Source organism: Piliocolobus tephrosceles, chromosome 5 (assembly GCF_002776525.5).
Source record: "Piliocolobus tephrosceles isolate RC106 chromosome 5, ASM277652v3, whole genome shotgun sequence".
Classification (NCBI taxonomy): Eukaryota; Metazoa; Chordata; class Mammalia; order Primates; family Cercopithecidae; genus Piliocolobus; species Piliocolobus tephrosceles.
This window is the reverse complement of record NC_045438.1, coordinates 124,430,652-124,450,826: the sequence shown is the minus strand read 5'-3', so window position 1 is coordinate 124,450,826 and position 20,175 is coordinate 124,430,652. Positions and strand designations below refer to the sequence as shown.

The 20,175-nt window shown below is 41.3% G+C and overlaps 1 protein-coding gene across 2 annotated transcripts in view; it reads left to right on the top strand.

The window, feature by feature from the left end:
• SPATS1 (spermatogenesis associated serine rich 1) overlaps positions 1-20,175 on the top strand; it is a 43,090-nt gene that overhangs the window by 20,284 nt on the left and 2,631 nt on the right. For both annotated transcript variants that reach the window (XM_026455489.1, XM_026455490.1), the window contains 4 exons: positions 5,410-5,534; positions 6,805-6,966; positions 13,357-13,477; positions 15,003-15,065. In XM_026455489.1, the coding sequence (XP_026311274.1) occupies positions 5,410-5,534; positions 6,805-6,966; positions 13,357-13,477; positions 15,003-15,065 (471 nt within the window). The remainder of the gene's footprint in view (positions 1-5,409; positions 5,535-6,804; positions 6,967-13,356; positions 13,478-15,002; positions 15,066-20,175) is intronic.

The following is a 20,175-nucleotide window of genomic DNA, read 5'->3' as shown; positions in this document are numbered from 1 at the left end:
AAAAAAAAAAAAAAGAAAAAAAAAGTCACATGGCCGGGCATGGTGGCTCACACCTGTAAACTATGCCCAGCTAATTTTTATTATTTTTTTTTCTGTAGAGAAAGAAAAAACTATTATAGTTTCATACAGAGTAGTTTCACTGTCCTCAAAAATCCTGTGTGTTCCATCTATTCATCCCTTCCCACCCCTCCCACCCCCTGGCAACCGCAGATATTTTTACTGTCTCCATAGTTTTTTCTTTTCCAGAATGACATACAGTTGGAATCGTATAGTATATACCCTTTTCAGATTGGTTTCTCTCAATAATATGCATTTAAGTTTCCTTCATGTCATTTCACCCCTTAATAGCTCATTTTTTCAATGCTGAATAATATTCCATTGTCTGGATGTACCATAGTTAATTTTTTCATTCACTTACTGAAGGACATCTTATAAAGGCAGCTTTTTCACTGAGCAATATGTGGACAGAATTTTCTCATACCTGTGAGTGTTTTTCAAGAACATGGTTTTCAATGACTACAGTGCTGGAGTGTCAGATGAATAGACCACAATCTAACCAGTGACCTATAGTTTTAAAGAGTTGCTATTATAAATAGTGCTGTAATGCATATCCCTCTACATTCGGCTTTTGCCCATCTCCGGTTATATTATAAAAGTAAATTCCTAGAAGTGGATTTATTCAGTCAAAGTTAAGGGAAGTTGCTCAAGTGATTCTTTATATAATAAAATCTGCTCCAAGTGGACTTGCTGCCCCCAGCACTAGACATGGAAGAGACTGGCATAATCCTTAAGCTCTGCCTCTTTAGGTCCTCTACAACAGATGTATACCACTAGCAGCAGCAGTGGGTCCATGTGTTGGGAGGGAAAGAAAGCCCAGACTGTGAAGTTCACATCCTGTGGGATGGGGAACTGGGTGATTGCTGCCAGTTCTGCATTCCTAATTCCCACCTAAATAAGTCCCCTTTATCGCTCATGATGCCTGGGTTATGGAGGACCTAACTCAGTCAAAGCGTGTGTAGCCAAATCTAAAGCTCCAGTCTAGACATAGCCTCAGGCTTTAGATTGATATATTGAACTGCTTTCTAGATATCTCCACCTGATATCCCACAGGCCTCCAAACTCAACATGCCTTGACTGAACTTCTCATCACCCATCCTCACAAACCAAATCCTTCTGTGTTCTTTGTCTCAGTTGGTAATTGCGGTATTCATACAGCCCCAAAGGTATAGATTGACAGGTTATACTTGTCTCCTCCTGCTCATCCAAATGGGGATCAAGCCCTGAAACACCGTATAAGTCCATCTCTTCTACTACATCTATATTACCATGGTCCCACTCAAGGCCCTGATCATCTCTCATCTGGACCACTGTAATACCTTCTAGATTAGTTATTTATTGGTGCACAGCAAGTCACCCTAACTTAGTGACTTAAAACAACAAACATTTATTATCTCACGTTTTCTACAGGTCAGGAATCTGAGTATAACCTAGGTGGGTGCCTCTGGCTCAAGGTCTCTCACAAGATTGCAATAAAGGTGTTGGCCAGAGCTGTGGGCTCATCTGAAGGCTCAACTGTGGGGGGTGGGGATCCACTTCCAAGTTCACTCATATAGTTGGTGGCAGGATTCACTTCCTCACAGGCTGCTGGGGCTGATAGTTAAATTCTCCACTGGCTGTTGCCCACAGGCTTCCCTCAGTTCCTTGTCTCTACAGAGGGCAACTCACAACATAACAGCTGTCTCTCCTCACAAGCAAGCAGGAGTGCACACAAAACAAAGCCACAGTCTCTTTGTAACCTAACCTGGGAAGTTACATCCCATAACATTTGCTGTTTTCTCTTTGTTGAAAGTGAGTCAGTAGGTCTAGCCTATACTCAAAGGGAGAAGATTACAGGAGGGAATAAATGCCAAGAGGCAGGGATCATTGGCAGTCATATCAGAGGCTGCCTGCTACACTCTCCTAAATGGACTCCCTGACTTACGTTTTATATTCTCAAAGTTCGTTCCTTTCACAGCTTCTAGAGTTTTCTAACCATATGTGACCATGTCATGTTCTTGCTTACCATTATTTAATGATATCCCATTAAAGCTTGATAAAAAAGAGTCCCCCCCTCATATGAACTGCAAGTTCTCCAGATCTGTCTCCTTCTCTTCTCCAGTTTTATCTCCAATAATCCTGCCACAACCACATCAAATGTCTTCATTTCCCTGATATTTCTTCCTGCTATGCCTTTGCTCACATTGCCTCCTTTGCTTGAAGTGGCTTTCTCCAATGCCTTGCTGTGTGCACATATTGTAGAAGCTGCTCAGCTTCCACTGACTTTCCAGTGGCGTCATCTATGCTATTCTCCTTTTTCTGGGGAATTGATTTTCACTCCTTCCTTACCAAGTTTTTTTTTATTTAGATGGAATTTCGCTCTCCTGTTGTCCCGGTCAGAGTGCAATGGCACCATCTCAGCTCACTGGAACCTTGGCCTCCTGGGTTCAAGTGATTCCCCCTCCTCAACCTCCTGAATAGCTGGGATTACAGGTGCATGCCACCACACCTGGCTAATTTTGTATTTTCAGTAGAGACAGGGTTTCACTATGTTGGCCAGGCTGGTCTCAAACCCCTGACCTCAGGTGATCCACCCACCTTGGCCTCCTGAAGTGTTGGGATTACAGGTGTCAGCCACCGTGCCCAGCCCTTCCCTACCCAGTTTTTAAACATTTTAACACAAGGTCTTGTTATGTTTCCCCGGCTCGTCTTGAATAGGAGCTACCATCATCTTACTTGTCTCCACTTCCTGATTGTGATTGATTTAAGGGAGAACGTGTGATCTAAGCTGAGCCAGTGAATCCTTCCCTGAAATTTTTCACATTGGAGATAGGGGTAAAAATTGGTTGGAGGACATGAGAATTTGAATCGGGGCTGTCAGTGGCCTTTTTGCTCTTGTGAAGAAGCTCATCTGCAATTGGCAAAAATGAAGCCAAGGTGTCAGGATAAGCAGAAGAGAGTGACAGTTCTGAGACATTGAACCCCAATTCCAGTTGTCCTCAGCTGTACTCTCGTGATGGAAACTAACACACCTCCAAAATTGCTTATATTCTGAATCAGGGGTGGGGGCACTGAGTTATTGGTCCTACCTACATCCCAGGATTGTTAGCAGGGAGCAGACAAGACGAGCAATATGAAGTTGCTTTGATGCCATTTAAATATGAGTGATGCATTGTTATGAAAAAAGATCCTTTGACTTGATAACAGATCATTGTACCTGAAAACACTGTCCAAGGCCAGGTCTCAGACGCAAAGCCATTTAAACCAGAAGTGATTGCATTTTCTGCTGACACCTATAAAAGTTTGTCATGGGCCTTTATAAACTGCTAGGAAGTTCAGCACTAAACATAATGCTCTATTACTGTAATCATTTCAGTCTAGGTTTGTTTTTGATTATTTATTCATCTTCTCTATATACTTATTGACTTTTTATTTGCATTTAATGGTTTTATTAAACATGCCTTTTTGGTAACAGATTTATTTAAACATAATTCACATACCATAAAAGTCACCCACTTAAAGTGTGTACACAACTTGATGGTTTTTAGTGTATTCATAAAATTGTGCAACTATCACCACAATCAATTTTAGAACATTCTCATTGCCACAAAAAGAAATCCATACCCTTTGGCAATCATTGCCCCACACCCCCATCTTTCTATCCCTCTAGTCTAAGACAACCATTAATTTACTTTTTGTCTCTGTAGATTTGCCTGTTTTGGACATGTAATATTAATGGAATTATCAATATGTGGTCTTTGGTGTCTGGCTTCTTTCACTTAGCATAATGCTTTCAAGGTGCATACATGTTGTAATATATATCATTCCTTTCTAAAAATTGTGGTAAAATATATATGGCACAATAGTTGCCATTTTATCCATTAAAAAAACTTTTTTTAAAGAGATGAGATTTCATTCTGTAGCCCAGGCTGGAGTGCAGTGGCATAGTCACTGCTCACTGCAGCCTCCACTTCCTGGGCTCAAGTGATCCTCCCACCTCAGCCTCCCAAGTAGCTAGAACTACAGGTGTGCACCACCACACCTGGCTAATTAAAATTTTTTTTTTGTAGAGATGAAGTCTCACTATTTTGCCCAGGCTGGTCTCAAACACCTGGGCTTAAGTGATCCTCCTACCTTGGCCTCCTGAAGTACTAAGATTATAGGCATGAGCCACTGAGCCTGCCTGATTTTATCCATTTTTAAGTGCACAATTCAATGGCATTAATTACACTCATAGTGTTGTGTAACCATCACCATTGTCTATTTTCAGACATTTTCATCACTCCAAACAGAAACTCTATGACCATATAGCAATAACTTGCCATTCTCCCCTCTCCCCAGCCCCTGGTAACCTGTAATCTACTTCCTATGAAATTACCTATTCTAGATATTTCATATAAGTAGAATCATATAATATTTGTCCTTTTGTGCCTGGCTTATTTTACTTAGCATAACATTTTCAAGGCTCACTATGTTTTAGCATGCATCACTACTTCATTCCTTTATTTTTTTCTTATTTTTTTGAGACAGGATCTCACTTTGTTGCTCAGGCTGGAGTGCAGTGGTGAGATCTCTGCAACCTCCACTTTCTGGGTTTAAGCAATTCTCCTGCCTCAGTCCCCTGAGTAGCTGGGATTATAGGCATGCACTACCATGCCTGGATAATTTTTGTATTTTTAGTAGTGAGGGGGTTTCTCCATGTTGCCCAGGCTGGTCTCGAACTCCTGAGCTCAAGTGATCCACTTGCCTGAGCATTCCAAAGTGTTAGGATTACAGGCAGAAGCCACCATGCCCAGCCACTTCATTCATTTTTAAGGCTGAATAACATTCCATTGTATGTATTATGTACCACATTTTGCTTATCCATTCTTCTCTTTAGGAACACTTGGCTTGTTTCCACTTTTTGGCTATTATAAATAATGTGGCAAAGAACATTGACGTGCAAGTATCTGTTTGAATCTCTGTTTTCAGTTCTTTTAGGTATATACCTACAAAGAGAATTGCTGAGTCTTGCGGTAATTCTATGTTCAACTTTTTGAGGAATCACCAAATTATTTTTAAACACTTTAAAAAAATCAGTAGGGATGGGATCTCACTATGCTGTCCAGTCTGGTCTCAAACTCCTGGCCTTAAGTGATCCACCTGCTTCAGCCTCCCAAGGTTTTGGGATTACAGGTGTGAGCCACTGAATGCCCATCTTTTCAATAAGTTTCAGTCCCCTTAAATTGTGAATACATAAATGATATGCTCAAGGACTTTTTACAGAGTAGTCCCAGTTCTCATAAGCGAGGGCAATTCTAGGGTAAACTATGTGAGATCAGGCTCTAACTACCAGTTTAAGCACGTGAAAGAATCCTTCTGCTTTCTTTCCAGCACCACTGCTGACTTGGATCAGAAACCCTCCTCCTCACATTCTGGTCACTCCTCGGAAATGTCATTGCCTCAAGTCCAAAAGGATAAGTATCCTGAGGAATTCAGCCTGCTTAAGTTGCAGACAAGTAAGTCACAGACCCTCCTCCACATGCCTCTGTGCCCCAGTTCTTTTCAGAAGTCTACCATACTGTTGACCACCATCACTGAAGGCCCACAACTGTCAAGCATTTGACATACTTTATCTCAAAATTCACAACACCTCTGCCAGGAAGCTATTATATGTTTTTCAAAAATACAATGCCTTTATATAAAACCCATTAAAATACTGCAGAAAGACATTAAAATAATATAGAAGTATATAGAGTATAAAAACCCTTCCCCAATGTTTTCCAACAATATCCCTATTCTGCCTCATAGCCATGAAGAGTTAATATATATTTTTCCTGTATTTTGAAATGTATATGTGTGTGTGTATATATACACACGTGTGCATATATAGATGTAAAATAAATGGGTTAGTATACAAATGGTATAAATAGATCATGGACCTCTTTCTGTTCCAATACATACAGATCTATGTGGCTAATATAGACATACCCATTTTACAGAGGAGGAAACTGAGGCTTTGAGACATTCAGTCATCCATAAAGCCACATGGCCAGGAAGTAGAGCGATGGGATCAGAACCCAAACTTGCTTGCCTCAAATCCTGTGCTCTTCTTGGCTATCCCAGAGCCCACATTTCTCAAGCATCCCTAGAACTGCTAGGGGATCTTTTATTGTTTAAAGTCACTGTTAGCAATCTTACAGGAAAAGTATCAGATGATGAAACAAAGGCACTGCGAGGTCCAGAAACTAGCCTGAGGTCTCATGGAAGCTTTTCTCATGTGAAATTATCACGGGTACATTTCCCAGTGTCGCTGTAGCGCATGTGCGTGCTATTGTTACAGCCAATACCATGTTTCATCCACTTGAGGTGCCATGTGGATGGCACTAGCCTAACCATTTGCTGGTTGATGGCATTCTATTTTTCCTACACAGTTATCAGAGGGAAGATTGTATCATAGGTACTTGGAAGACTGTATCTGAGCTTCCCAACCAATACTTAACTGCCGAACATAAAGTTGGCTTTATTTTTGAAGGAGAGGATGAAGAGGGCAAACAAGAAAACAAAAACAAAGAAGGCCTCTTAGGTAGCTCTCCCCCCACTTCCCTTCCTTTTGTGTCTAGTCCCACAGAGTTTCACGCTGTCTCTGATGTAGAACCAAGGGATTATACACGTTAATTAAAGTTGTATAGCCAGATAGTGCCTGGGGAGTTTTCACCGCTTTTTGTCATCCAGTTGCATTATGAGGCTGGGAGCAGCACTAATGGAAGGCTTTCTGGTGTCTTGCAGAAGATGGGCATCGTCCTGAGTGGACGTTTTACCCGAGGTTTAGCATCAACATCCACACTTACCATGTCGGAAAGCAGTGCTTCTTTAATGGAGTCTTCCTCGGCAACAAGAGATCTCTATCAGAGAGGACGGTGGACAAGTGCTTTGGGAGAAAGAAATACGGTGATGTTTCTTTCTGGGTCTTGATTGTGCAGTCCCCGAAAAACTCTCAAGTTTGGTGACTCTATAGGCCCTGCGTTCTGTAGCTGGGGGCAGCCCTGTAGAGTCACCGTGTTCCCCTAGTGCAGCCAGGAAGACAGAAAAGTGAAGGGGACAGTTGGCAGGCTGCACGTTTTGGCAAAGAACTCACAACAGATGCTGATCCACATTTTCTTTTTTCTCTGAATTTCATAAAATGCAAATGTGACATTTAAGTCATCAGATAAGTTCTCTCGGATCCTTATTAATAGAAACCTCCATTGAAGTCTGAAGAAAAGAATTTATGTTCTAGTTAGATGCTGCCTGGCATACACATTTAAATTGTACTTTATATTCTCCACAAGGAAAACATCCCATAACCCTCAGGCTGAAGTGCATGTTTTTATTTTATTGCTGATTTAATTAAAAGCTATTGAAATGAATATATATCTACCTGTGTATCTATATCTCCTTGGTTTGTAGCTCAGTGAGTTCTTTGCCCCAACCTACTCATAATAGACTTACTGAAAGACCCTCAAAAGTTGCTGAGTACCAACGGACCATTTATGACACATTTTTCTATATAAATCCCTGTGTAGGAGGCAACCGTTGCTCCAGAAATAAATAGGATTGCTGTAGCAGGAATACAAAGAGAAAGAAGTAGACTGTTCTCAGTTTTGAGTTTTAAAATAGACTTTTAAACTCACAGCAGAGACAAATAGTTTTGAGAATTGAGGCTTTTATTTATTTAGGTGGAAAAATACATGGAAAGCCATACTAAATGAGCTGGGAGAATGGTCATTGATATGGGAATCTGTGAGGAGTCCTGCACCTTGCACATTTTTTTTTTTTTTTTTTTTTTAAGACAAGGTCTTGTTCTGTGGCCCAGGCTGGAGTGCAGTGCCACCATCTTGGCTCACTGCGGCTCTGAACGCCAGCCCCCTAGCCCCAGGCTCAAGCAATCCTCCAACCTCAGCCTGGAAGTTGCTGGGACTACAGGCATGTGCCACCATGCCCGGCTGATTTTTCTATTTTTAGTAGAGACAGGGTTTCTCCATGCTGCCCAGGCCAGTCTCAAACTCCTGGGCTCAAGCGATCAGCCGGCCTTGGCCTCTCAAAGTGCTGGTATTACAGGTGTGAGCCACTGCAGCCAGCCTACCCTGCACTCTTGAGCTGCAAGTACCTATCAAAAGTAAATGGGATTATCATAATGACCCAAATCTTAATCTTCACTTATCACTGCCCTCCTGGCTCAAAAGTAAGCCACCTTATCCTGACCTATCTACCTTCCTTCCTTCCTTCCTTCCTTTTTCCTTTCCTCCCTCCCTCTCTCCATCTCTTCATTTCTTCTATCCTTCTTCCTTTAGGGTTTTATAAATACTGAGTAAATGCAACGATATATTTATGAAACATTTGTTGACTATATAGAATGAAATATAAGATATACTTATATTATACTTGTGTTCTTTTACTCCATTTAAGACATAAAATATTAACTTTATATTTGAAGCCTCCAATATCCTCTTCCCTGAATATTCCGTCTTTCCTCCCCCAACTCCAGTGGTAATCCATATTTTTTTAAAGAAAAACTTATCAGGTAAATTTTCAAACAATAGCATAATGAAACCCGATGTACTCATCCATTTAGCTTCAATAATGATCAATACCTGCCTAACTTGTTTCATCATTACGCCTCCTCCCAGGGATTATTTTAAAGCAAATTTCAGACAGCATATTATTTCATCTCTAAATATATCATATGTGTCTCTGAAAAATAAGGATTATTTTATTAACATAACCACAATTCCATGTCCTAATATCATATTTTAAAAAATCAACAGTAATTCCTTAATATATTCAGTGTCCAAATATCCTATTATTTCATAAATGCCATAATTTAAAAATATTTAGTTTGTTTGGATCAGGATCCAAGTAAGGCCCACAGATTGAAATTGGTTGGAAATTGAAAATGTCTCTTAATTGTCTTTCAATATATAGGTCCTCCCTCCTTTTTTCTTGCAATATGTTTGGTGAAGAAACTAGGCCTTGTCCTATAGTATTGACCACGATCAGGACTTTGCTGATAACATCACTTGGTATCATTTAACAGGTTCCTCTTTCCTGTGTACTTCCTGTGAAGTGGTAGTTGGATCTACAGGCTTGATTTGTTTTAGTATGATTACTTCTTAGGTGATGTACAGTGACTTCTTTAAACATTGAATGCAATGGTCTTTTTCCATTTCTTCTCTTCCTTGATCTCACTGCAGCACTAGATACTGTCAAGCTTGACACTGGACACTTCTTTCTTTGTGAAATTCTCTCCCCACTCTTTCTTTCCCTTCCTCCCTTCCTTCCTTCCTTCCTTCCTTCCTTGCTTCCTTCCTTCCTTCCTTCCTTCCTCCCTTCCCTTCTTCCCTCCTTTCTTTCTTTCTCTTTCTTTTCTTTCTTGCTTTCTTGCTTTCTTTCTTGCTTTCTCTCTTTCTTTCGTGCTTTCTCTCTTTCTTTCTCTTTTTTGACACAGAGTCTCACTGTGTCACCCAGGCTAGAATGCAGTAGCGTGACCTTGACTCACTGCAACCTCCGCCCCCTGGGTTCAAGCAATTCTCATGTCTCGGCCTCCTGGAGTAGCTGCGATTACAGTTATGTACAACCACAGCCAGCTAATTTTTGTATTTCAGTAGAGACGGGGTTTCACCATGTTGGCCAGGCTGGTCTCAAACTCCTGACCTCAAACACCTGCCTTGGGCTCCCAAAGTGCTGGGATTACAGGTATGAGCCACCACTCCCGGCTGCCACTCATTATTTCTTGGATGAGATGAAGAGGCAGGCTTAGGGACTGCCAACCAGCTGCCATTTTAAACTGGAATGCAATGCATTATTGTATAAAAATATCAATCAAAATATCTTTAAATAATGGTTGAATGTGATCCATCAACCATAACCAGGATATTGATGGAGTTCCCTAAAGGCCTAGTTGTTGCCACAGAACAAAATGCCATCTATGATTGTAGTGGTAGGGAAATAGGTCTGAAAATATAATTTTCTATTGTGTAGCTCTTCCTACAGTATTGCATATTGTATTAGTCAGAATAGGATAGATTCTGCCACAGTTACAATCCCTGAAATTTCAGCAGCTTAAGCACTAAAGTTTGCTCCTTTCTCTTATAAAGTCCACTGTGGATCCAGTAGCTTTCCAGGGCAGTTCCTTTCCAACAATCCTGTCTGCTTTTATCTGTGACCTTTCCATCTCAACCTGTGGCTTCTAAGATTGCCATAGAAGGGGAAAGAGAAAATGCTGGAAGGTTTTTCACTTCAGCTCCTTAAATGCTTCTTTTTAAAGTGGTACATATCATCTCTGCTCACAGTCTATCAGTCAGAACATGGCTCTACCTAAGTGCAATGGGGCACTTAGCAGACTAAGTTATTTGGTGAACAGTTCACTCCCTCATATGGTTATTTGTCTCTAAATGTATGTGTCCCATTTTCTACCTCCTGAATGGCTTTACATCCAGGAAACTGGATGGTCTGTATAAAAACAAACAAGCATTAGAACTGATCATGCAGTGTTATGGGTCCATCAGCTATTGATGCATAGTGGCCAGCACTTTGGGCTGACACCTGTTTTGGTGAGCTATCCAGAAATTGTACCAAGGCCCCATATGGTACCTAATGGCTTAAACAAATGTGTTATCTTAGAAGTGCTGCTTGGGAGATTTTTCCCCTAAAAGTAACACCTTATGCGGATACCACACCATTGGCTCTTTTTCTTCCTCCTGATGTTATCTTGTGATATCTTTTACGATAGTTTTTTTTTTTTTTTTTGAGACGGCGTCTCACTCTGTTGCCCAGGCTGGAGTGCAGTGGCTGGATCTCAGCTCACTGCAAGCTCCGCCTCCCGGGTTTACGCCATTCTCCTGCCTCAGCCTCCCCAGTAGCTGGGACTACAGGCACCCGCCACCTCACCCGGCTAGTTTTTTGTATTTTTTAGTAGAGACAGGGTTTCACCGTGTTAACCAGGATGGTCTCGATCTGCTGACCTCGTGATCCACCCGTCTCGGCCTCCCAAAGTGCTGGGATTACAGGCTTGAGCCACCGCGCCTGGCCTTTTTTTTTTTTTTTTTTGAGACAGAGTTTCACTCTTGTTGTCCAGGCTGGAGTGCAATGGTGCGATCTCGGCTCACTGCAACCTCCGCCTCCCAGGTTCAAGTGATTCTCCTGCCTCAGCCTCCTGAGTGGCTACGATTACAGGCATGCGCCACCGTGCCCAGTTAATTTTGTATTTTTAGTGGAGATGGGGTGTCACCATGTTGATCAGGCTGGTCTCAAACTCCTGACGTCAAGTGATCCACCCGCCTCGGCCCACCCAAAGTGCTGGGATTACAAGCGTGAGCCACTGCGCCTGGCCACCATAGTCTATTTCTAGGTGTTCTCCTTAGACCACCTATATCATATTCAACTTGTGAGTTTATTAAAAATGCTGGTTCTGGGAGCTACCAGAGATCTTCTGAAACAGAATTTCTTGGGTTAAAGGTTGCATTTTAAACAAGTTTCCTAGGTGATTTTCAGGTGTGCTAAAATTTTGGAACCACTCTTCTATAATATATGGCATTTACTGCCTTGTAGTGTTACGTTTGTCTTTACAAATGTCTCCCCATCTAGATAAGTTTCCCTGGGGAGAAGTTTATACCTTAGCTATATAGCAATCATATCTTCCAGATTAAAAAATAATTGGGATGAGGGGTATTAGTCCAGTTCTGATTTCAAATAATAATAATTGCCACTATTTCTTGAGTGCTTGTTATGTGCTCATATCATTATTATTTAGTATTCACGATAACTCTGCAAAGTAGCCATTTGAAATAAACAGTTTATACATGAGGTTACAAAGGCTTAGGAAGGTTAAATAAATAGCTCAAGGGCACAGAACCAGAAATTGCAGGAGTGAGTATGAACTCAGGTGCGACTGACTCCAAAGTCCAAATCCTTCCCACCACCTCTTGTTAACACCCGACTCCTACTTGTCAGTGCCCTGGTTTGGCATTCAAAAGGTTTTGGATTTACTGTATATTTAATTAATTAATTAATTAAAATTTTGAGACAGAGTCTCATTCTGTTTCCCAGGCTGGAGGCGTGTGGCATGATCTTGGCTTACTGCAACCTCTGTTTCCCGGGTTTAAGCGATTCTACTGCCTCAGCCTCCCGAGTAACTGGGATTACAGGCGTGTGCAACCACACCTAGCTAATTTTTGTATTTTTAGTAGAGACAGGGTTTCACTGTGTTGGTCAGGCTGGTCTAGAACTCCTGGCCTCAAGGGGATTCAGTGTATATTTTAAACCTCCACTCTCTCTGCTTTGAATCCTCAGCATCTCATACCCAGCAGGCACTCGATGCATGGGTGTAGCTGCATGGGTGTATTTCACTACACAGAAGAGCTAATCAAAAGTGTAATACAGTCAGTTATTGAAAAGGTTTTTGAAAGAGAAAGATAAAAAATTAAATACTACGCTAACCCAAGAACTCCCACGTGTCACGCTGATGGCTTTTCCGAGTTAGCTAGAAGAATCTGGGTGTGTGGCAAAGATGGAGGTCATGCTTCCAGCCTCGTGTCCCTGCTTCCGAGCCCAAGGGTGGTGAGTCTCGTAGTCCAGGCTTGTCTCTTACGAGATGCATCTGGTGTCAAGTGTGTGGGTTGATTTATTTATTTTATTTTTAATTTTAAGTTTTTAATAGGCCATTTTAAGGACTTTAAGTATGTGGGTTTAAATGATCACCCTGCATTAGGCAGATGCCTTCCACTCCCGTAATTAGTTTCTTGTTCCTGGGGCTTTAGCAGGGGCTGAGCTTGGTGTACAAGCTTCTGCCAAGTAATCTTGCTCTTCTCCGGGAAGCCACCTCCCACTGCTGCATGGCCCCAGTCCTTGAGGCAGAAGGAGCAAGACATCCTTAGTTGGTTTCCTTCCCAGACCCAGTCAGAGAGGCAGAGCCCCAGGGACATTTGTTTCTTTGTCTTCCTAAGACTCAGGGATTCAAAGTGCACTAATGCTCAGGAATCAAGAGATTTTTAGGTCAGAGATTTTTGGATCATTGCAAAGAGACCTCTGATTCACCTTAGATTTTAAACCAAAGCACTCCATCTGAGTCTAACAATTCTTTTCCAGGGTGAGGTAGTTATAAAAACACTTTTTGGAAAATGTCCCAAACATAGGCTCATCTCCTTAAGGCAAGATAATCACAAACAGAACTTTGAGAAACTTCTATGTAATTTATAATAAATCACTAAAATATCCTATTTCCATTGTCATGCCAATACTTACAGCAAATCTGTGGATCATCTTCAGCCCTTGTATGATTTTGTTTTCAAACCTTCTCCACAGATATTGATCCCAGGAATGGAATCCCAAAGTTAACTCCAGGGGATAATCCATATATGTACCCAGAACAGAGTAAAGGCTTCCACAAGGCAGGATCAACGCTCCCACCAGTGAATTTTTCAACGTAAGTGTATGTTAATACTAGCATTATATAGTTAACTTTAAAGGAATTGTGTCTCTCTACTACACAGAAATTGTATTTTAAAAGGGATAGATGTCAACAGGATGTGATTGGATGAAAATTCCTTGAAAAGCTCATCTTTAGTTAATTAGTGTCTGCACACATGCATGTGTATAATTAAAATTGCACACAGGACTTGGACTACAAAAAAGTGGTTGTTAATTTTGTTCCTATCTCTATTATCACAGATTTGAAAGCTTTTAAATTTTCATACTGAATCAGATTGTTGGCCACAGTGACTACTATGTGGGTGGACTTAAACTTGGAAATAAACTTAGACCAAAGTGATGGAGAAAAATGGGAGGATCATTACATTAAAAGAAAAATAGTTGGTGTATTACTTTTTTTTTTTTTTTGAGAAGGAGTCTCGCTCTCTCACCCTGGCTGGAGTGCAGTGGTGTGATCTCGGCTCACTGCAAGCTCCGCCTCCCGGGTTCACGCCATTCTCCTGCCTCAGTCTCCCAAGTAGCTGGGACTACGGGTGCCTGCCACCATGCCCGAGTAATTTTTTGTATTTTTAGTAGAGATGGGGTTTCACCATGTTAGCCAGGATGGTCTCGATCTCCTGACCTTGTGACACACCTGCCTCGGCCTCCCAAAGTGCTGGGTAGTTGGTGTATTACATTTAAAACATTGTTTTAAAAAATTAACCATGTGAAATATAATGATGCTGACTAAAAATGATCACAACTAAAATCTGTGGGCCGGGGGTGGTGGCTCACGCCTATAACCCCAGCCCTTTGAGGGGCCAAGGGGGGTGGATCACCTGAGGTCAGGAGTTCCAGACCAGCCTGGCCAACATGGTAAAACCCCATGTCTACTAAAAATACAAAAATTAGCTGGGCACGGTGGCAGATGCCTGTAATCTCAGCTACTCAGAAGGCTGAGGCAGGAGAATTATTTGAACCTGGGAGATGGAGGTTGCAGTGAGCTGAGATTGCAGCACCACACTCTAGCCTGGGCGACAGAACGAGTGAGACTCCATCTCAAAATAAACAAAATAAAATAAAATAAAATCTGTGGGCCAGGCACAGTGGCTCATGCCTGTAATCCTAGCACTTTGAGAGGCTGAGGCTGGAGGGTTGCTTTAGCCCAGGCATTCCAGACCTACCTGGGCAACATGAAAAAACTCCTTCTCTACAAAAATACAAAAAATTAGCTGGGCATGGTGGTGCATGCCTATAATCCCAGCTATTTGGGAGGCTGAGGTGGGAGGATCACCTGAGCCTGAAAGGTTGAGGCTGCAGTGAGCTGAGATTGTGCCACTGCACTCTAGCCTTGGGGACAGAGTGAGACCCTGTCTCAAAACATAAATAAAATAAAATAAAATTTGCGGTTCTTACAGTTTTGAAGTCCACACTTGAAAATTAAAATCGGACAACAGGACATCCTATTGAATGCAATGATGTATTGATCTCTTTGCTGTAGATGGCATACCAGTTTTATGATTGCCTTTTCTGTTTTTCAGAGTACCTTATGAAAAGAAATTTGATACATTTATTCCGCTTGAGCCTCTTCCACAAATTCCCAAGTGAGTTCTCTTACCATGTTTTGTGCTATCCCATCTTTATGAAATATCAATTATTTTATTATTTCCTCCTGCAGAGGAGCAGGTAGATAACCAGGACACAGGGCCCTTTTGAATCCCAGCAGGAGGGTGGGGCAGTTTGTAAGGAAGGCGTTTGGATAGACACTCTGTAGAGTCTGCAGTTGGGATGGTCACATATTCAACAGACATAACTGACAAACTACCAGATGCCATGTGTTGTGCTAGCCATGCACAATAGGAGAGTTCACACGGAACAAAAAGACAGGGTTCCTGATTCCTAGAACATGAGTATTTTGGGAAAGAAAGACACATACTTAAATGATTGCAACTGGGGAGAAATGGTTAGAGTTTCAAGAGGCAGAAATAAAGCTAACAGAGCACTTCTGTGTTTGAGGGAAATATCATTCCTTTAGTTTCATACTTTTGCTTCGCTCCATTCTGAACCTCATGTATTTACCTAAGCCGGTTTCTGACTGATAAAGATATATTTTCTTTTTTTTCTTTCTTTTTTTAACTTTCTCATACAAAGCAGTCTCATATGAGTGGGCATGTGTCTCAGGGTCTGACCCACTCTGGAATTCACTGGGAATAAAAGCTTTTTACTCCAAACTTGAGATTTTTAATGTCTTTATTATGTTGCATTGTTACTTATGGCACACGATTAGGACTTCTCATGTCTGTACTTTACATTTTTAATAAACACTATTCTAGAATATTCCAAATAATAGCAATTGCCTAATTTTCATCATCATCCTACTCAACTATTTTAGCTTTTGTACATTACCGTTCATATGCAAATATGTTTTTACATGTATAAACCCCAGAATACCAATTAGTCGGGTTTTCCTAAAAAGAAAGGTTAATTTTTTTTTTTTTTAAAGAAGTACAAAGCGACTGGGTGCAGTGGCTCACACCTGTAATCCCAGCACTTTGGGAGGCCAAGGCAGGGGGACTGCTTGAAGCCAAGAGATTGAGACCGGCATGGGCAACATAGTGAGACCCTATCTCTACAAAAAAATTTTTTAAAAAATTAGCCAGGCATAGTGTTATGCAACTGTAGTCCTAGGTACTTGGGAGGCTGAGGCAGGAGGGTTTCTTGAGTCTATGAGTTCGAGGCTGCAGTGAGCTATGATTGTGCTATGCACTCCAGCCTAGGTAACAGAGCAAAACACTGCCTCAAATTAAAAAAAAAAAAAAAAAGGAGAGAGAATTCGATCAGCATATTCCTCTGTGCTATGGTCAATAAGACAATTGGGAGACGTGGACCCTTTCCTCAGGGACAGTCACCCTAATGAAAAAGTCTACTAACCAGTTAGTCATGGCAGAAGCGACAAAGGCTTCTGTTGCTGGATTCAGCATTTATTGTTTCCTAGTTCTCTGTTTTGTTCTGTAGTGTCTAATTTGCTGTTAGTCCCATCCAGTGATTATGTATTTTGATCTTTAGAAATTCTATTTGATTCCTTTTTATATCTGTTGTTCTTTTCTATTTTCATGTTTTCCTTAAATACTTGGACATAGTAATAACTGTTCAAAGATTTTTGTTTGCCGGCCGGGTGTGGTGGCTCACGCCTGTAATCCCAGCACTTTGGGAGGCCGAGGCAGGTGGATCACGAGGTCAGGAGATGGGGACCATCCTGGCTAACACGGTGAAACCCCGTCTCTACTAAAAATACAAAAAATTAGCTGGGCGTGGTGGCGGGCACCTGTGGTCCCAGCTACTTGGGAGGCTGAGGCAGGAGAATCGCTTGAACCTGGGAGGCAGAGCTTGCAGTGAGCTGAGATGGTGCCACTGCACTCCAGCCTGGGTGACAGAGCGAGACTTCGTCTCAAAAAAAAAAAAAAAAAGATTTTTGTTTGCCGGCCGGGCGTGGTGGCTCACCCCTGTAGTCCCAGCACTTTGGGAGGCTGAGGCAGGCAGATCACGAGGTCAGGAGATCAAGACCATCCTGGCTAACATGGTGAAACCCTGTCTCTACTAAAAATACAAAAAAATTAGCTGGGCGTGGTGGCGGGTGCGTGTGGTCCCAGCTACTTGGGAGGCTGAGGCAGGAGAATCACTTGAACCCGGGAGGCAGAGGTTGCAGTGAGCTAAGATCACACCACTGCACTCCAGCCTGGCAACAGAGTGAGACTCCATCTCGCAAAAAAAAAAAAAAAAAAAAAAAAAAGATTTTTGTTTGCTAATTCTATTATTTGTGTCATTTCTGAGTGTGTTTCTGCTGACTGATTTTTTTCCTGATTATGGGTCACATTTTCCTGCTTCCTGGTATGTCTAGTAATTTTTATTTGGATACTGGACATTATAATCTTATATTGTTGAGTATTTGGATTTTGTTATCTTCTTTTATTTTTTATTTTATTATTATTATTTTTTAGACGGCATCTCACTCTGTCGCCAAGTTGGAGTACAGTGGTGCAATCTGGGCTCACTGCAACCTGCATCTCCCAGGTTCAAGGGATTCTCCTGCCTCAGCCTCCGGAGTGGCTGAGATTACAGGCACGTGCCACCACACCCAGCTAATTTTTGTATTTTTAGTAGAGATGGGGTTTCACCATGTTGGCCAGGATGGTTTCAATCTCCTGACTTCGTGATCCACCTGCCTTGGGCTCCCAAAGTGCTGGGATTACAGGTGTGAGCCACTGCGCCCGGCCTCGTCTTTTTTTAAAGAGTGCTGGGCTTTGCTGTAGCAGGCAGTTAAGTCACTTGCCGTTTGGTTTGATTCTTTTAGGGCTTGTTTTCGAGCTTTGTTAGGGCATGTCTAAAGTAGTCTTTAGGGATAGTTTAATTCCATTACTAAGTAAGATGTGGCCCTTTTAGAGTCTCTACTGAATGCCTTGAGTGACCAATGAGGAGTCTTCACTTTAGTTGGTGGGAACTAAAATGATTTTTAGCCCTTTGTGAGCCCATTCAGTTCCCAGTCACTCTACTGTCTGATCTTGTGGAGTTCTACCCTACACATGTGTGTCTTAATATTCAGCAAAGACTCGAAGGAAGTGCCATGTGAATTTCTTAATTTCATTTTTTTGTATAGTTCCTTCTTCCCCAGAACTCTGCCCTGCAGCTTCCAGCCCTCCAAGACTCTGTGAACTAGGATCTTCGGCTCCTCAGACTCTTAGAGAATGCCATGCTCCGTGTAGGGTTGCTCATCCTACGCTGTGGTCTTGAATGCGCCGCCAGGCAAAAGCTGGGTGATTCCAGGGCTCTTTTCATTTGCTTTCCTTTTCTTTAGGATCACAATCCTGCGCTGCCTGTTGTCTCATTCTGAAAACTGTTATTTCATACATTTTGTCCAGTTTTCTACTTGTTTAAGTCAGGAGAGTAAATCTTTTTTTTTTTTTTTTTTTTTTTTTTGAGACGGAATCTAGCTCTGTCTGTCGCCCAGGCTGGAGTGCAGTGGCGCGATCTCGGCTCACTGCAAGCTCCGCCTCCCGGGTTTTACGCCATTCTCCTGCCTCAGCCTCCCGAGTAGCTGGGACTACAGGCGCCCGCCATCTCGCCCGGCTAGTTTTTTGTATTTTTTTAGTAGAGACGGGGTTTCACCGTGTAGACCAGGATGGTCTTGATCTCCTGACCTCGTGATCCACCCGTCTTGGCCTCCCAAAGTGCTGGGATTACAGGCTTGAGCCACCGCGCCCGGCCAGGAGAGTAAATCTGATCCCTGCTACTTCATTATGGCTGGAATTATTATCTATGAATAAAAATGTTATTATCCATCATCTATTAATAAAAATTGTAGTTTTTTCCCCAAGTTATTAGATGAATCAGTTTTGTACTATTCCATCACTCTCATCAAAGTTATTCATACCTTTAAATAGTGTAGTAATTGTGCTTGGAAATTTAAGAATGTTAACTCTGCAAATGCAATAATCCACCTTTAAAATAAGAACAAAACCTGATAACCAGAACCAGATAAAGTTGCCAAGTCTTCTCTAGTTAGCTAGTGACAGAGAGAGCCAGAATTAGAATAAAAATTAGGGAGGTAAGATTACTTATTGAAAAGGTCCCTATAATGTGCAATACATTTACAGGGATTAGTCAACTCAGCAGATATCTTTTGAGTACCATTTATGCACTTGATCTACAGGAGAAATGGGAAGGTGGTGAGGTAATGGAGGCAGGGATCACAAAGATGAATAAGATATGATATTTGTTTCAAGGCTCATTGTCTGTTGTGGGGAGAGACCACTAGATAAGTAATCATAAAACAATTGAAAGCAAATATGATACAATGTGTACCTAGAGGACAGACACATGGGGAAGTTGGGGACATGTTGCAGAGGGGGTGGTATTTGATCTGGCTCCTAGATGAGGCATTGCAATTAATGTATCTTCCAAGGACAAAGTATTGTGGGATGCATCTATATTAGGTCACTTAATATTTATTTTTACATTTCCACGTGTGCTTGAAAAGAAAGTGTATTCCATTTAATCAGGATGGAAAGTTAGATACATACTCAGAAGACTGACTTTATTGGTTATGTTGTTTAGCCCCTATACTTACTTTTTTTTGTTCACTTGGCCTAGTTTGGATTGAGAGTTAGTGTGAGTTAGGGTGTCTGAATATTAGCGTTTAGACTATTTTTGTTGTTAATTGTGTCTTTTAGCATTATAAAAGTATATTTATTTTTCTCATTTAATACTTTCTGTCCTAAAGTATACCTAGCCAGTTATTAAGATTCTAATTCTTACTTTATTTTATTTGCATCTGACCTTTGCCCATTCTTTTTGCCCATTCTTTTGCTTTTGAAGCACTTTGCTTTTAGTGTAGAATTGGATTTTGCTCTGTGAGCCAGCTTGAAAATATTTTCTTTAATTCAGGTGAATTAGGCCACTTGCATTTATTGATTAGACTGATATATTTGATTTCAGTTCTGTTACATTATTTGTTACATTTATTATGTGTCCTGTATTATATTTACTGTGAGTCTTTCAGTGTTTTCTTTGATTGCTTCAACAAAGGTTGAAAAATGCTTTCTTTTGATATTTAGAAATGCTTGTGTTCTTATTCTAGTAGTTCTTTATGCTAGTATCTTTATACATTGCCCTTAGTCCTGCTTTTCTTTTCTTTTCTTTTTTTGAGATGGAGTCTCA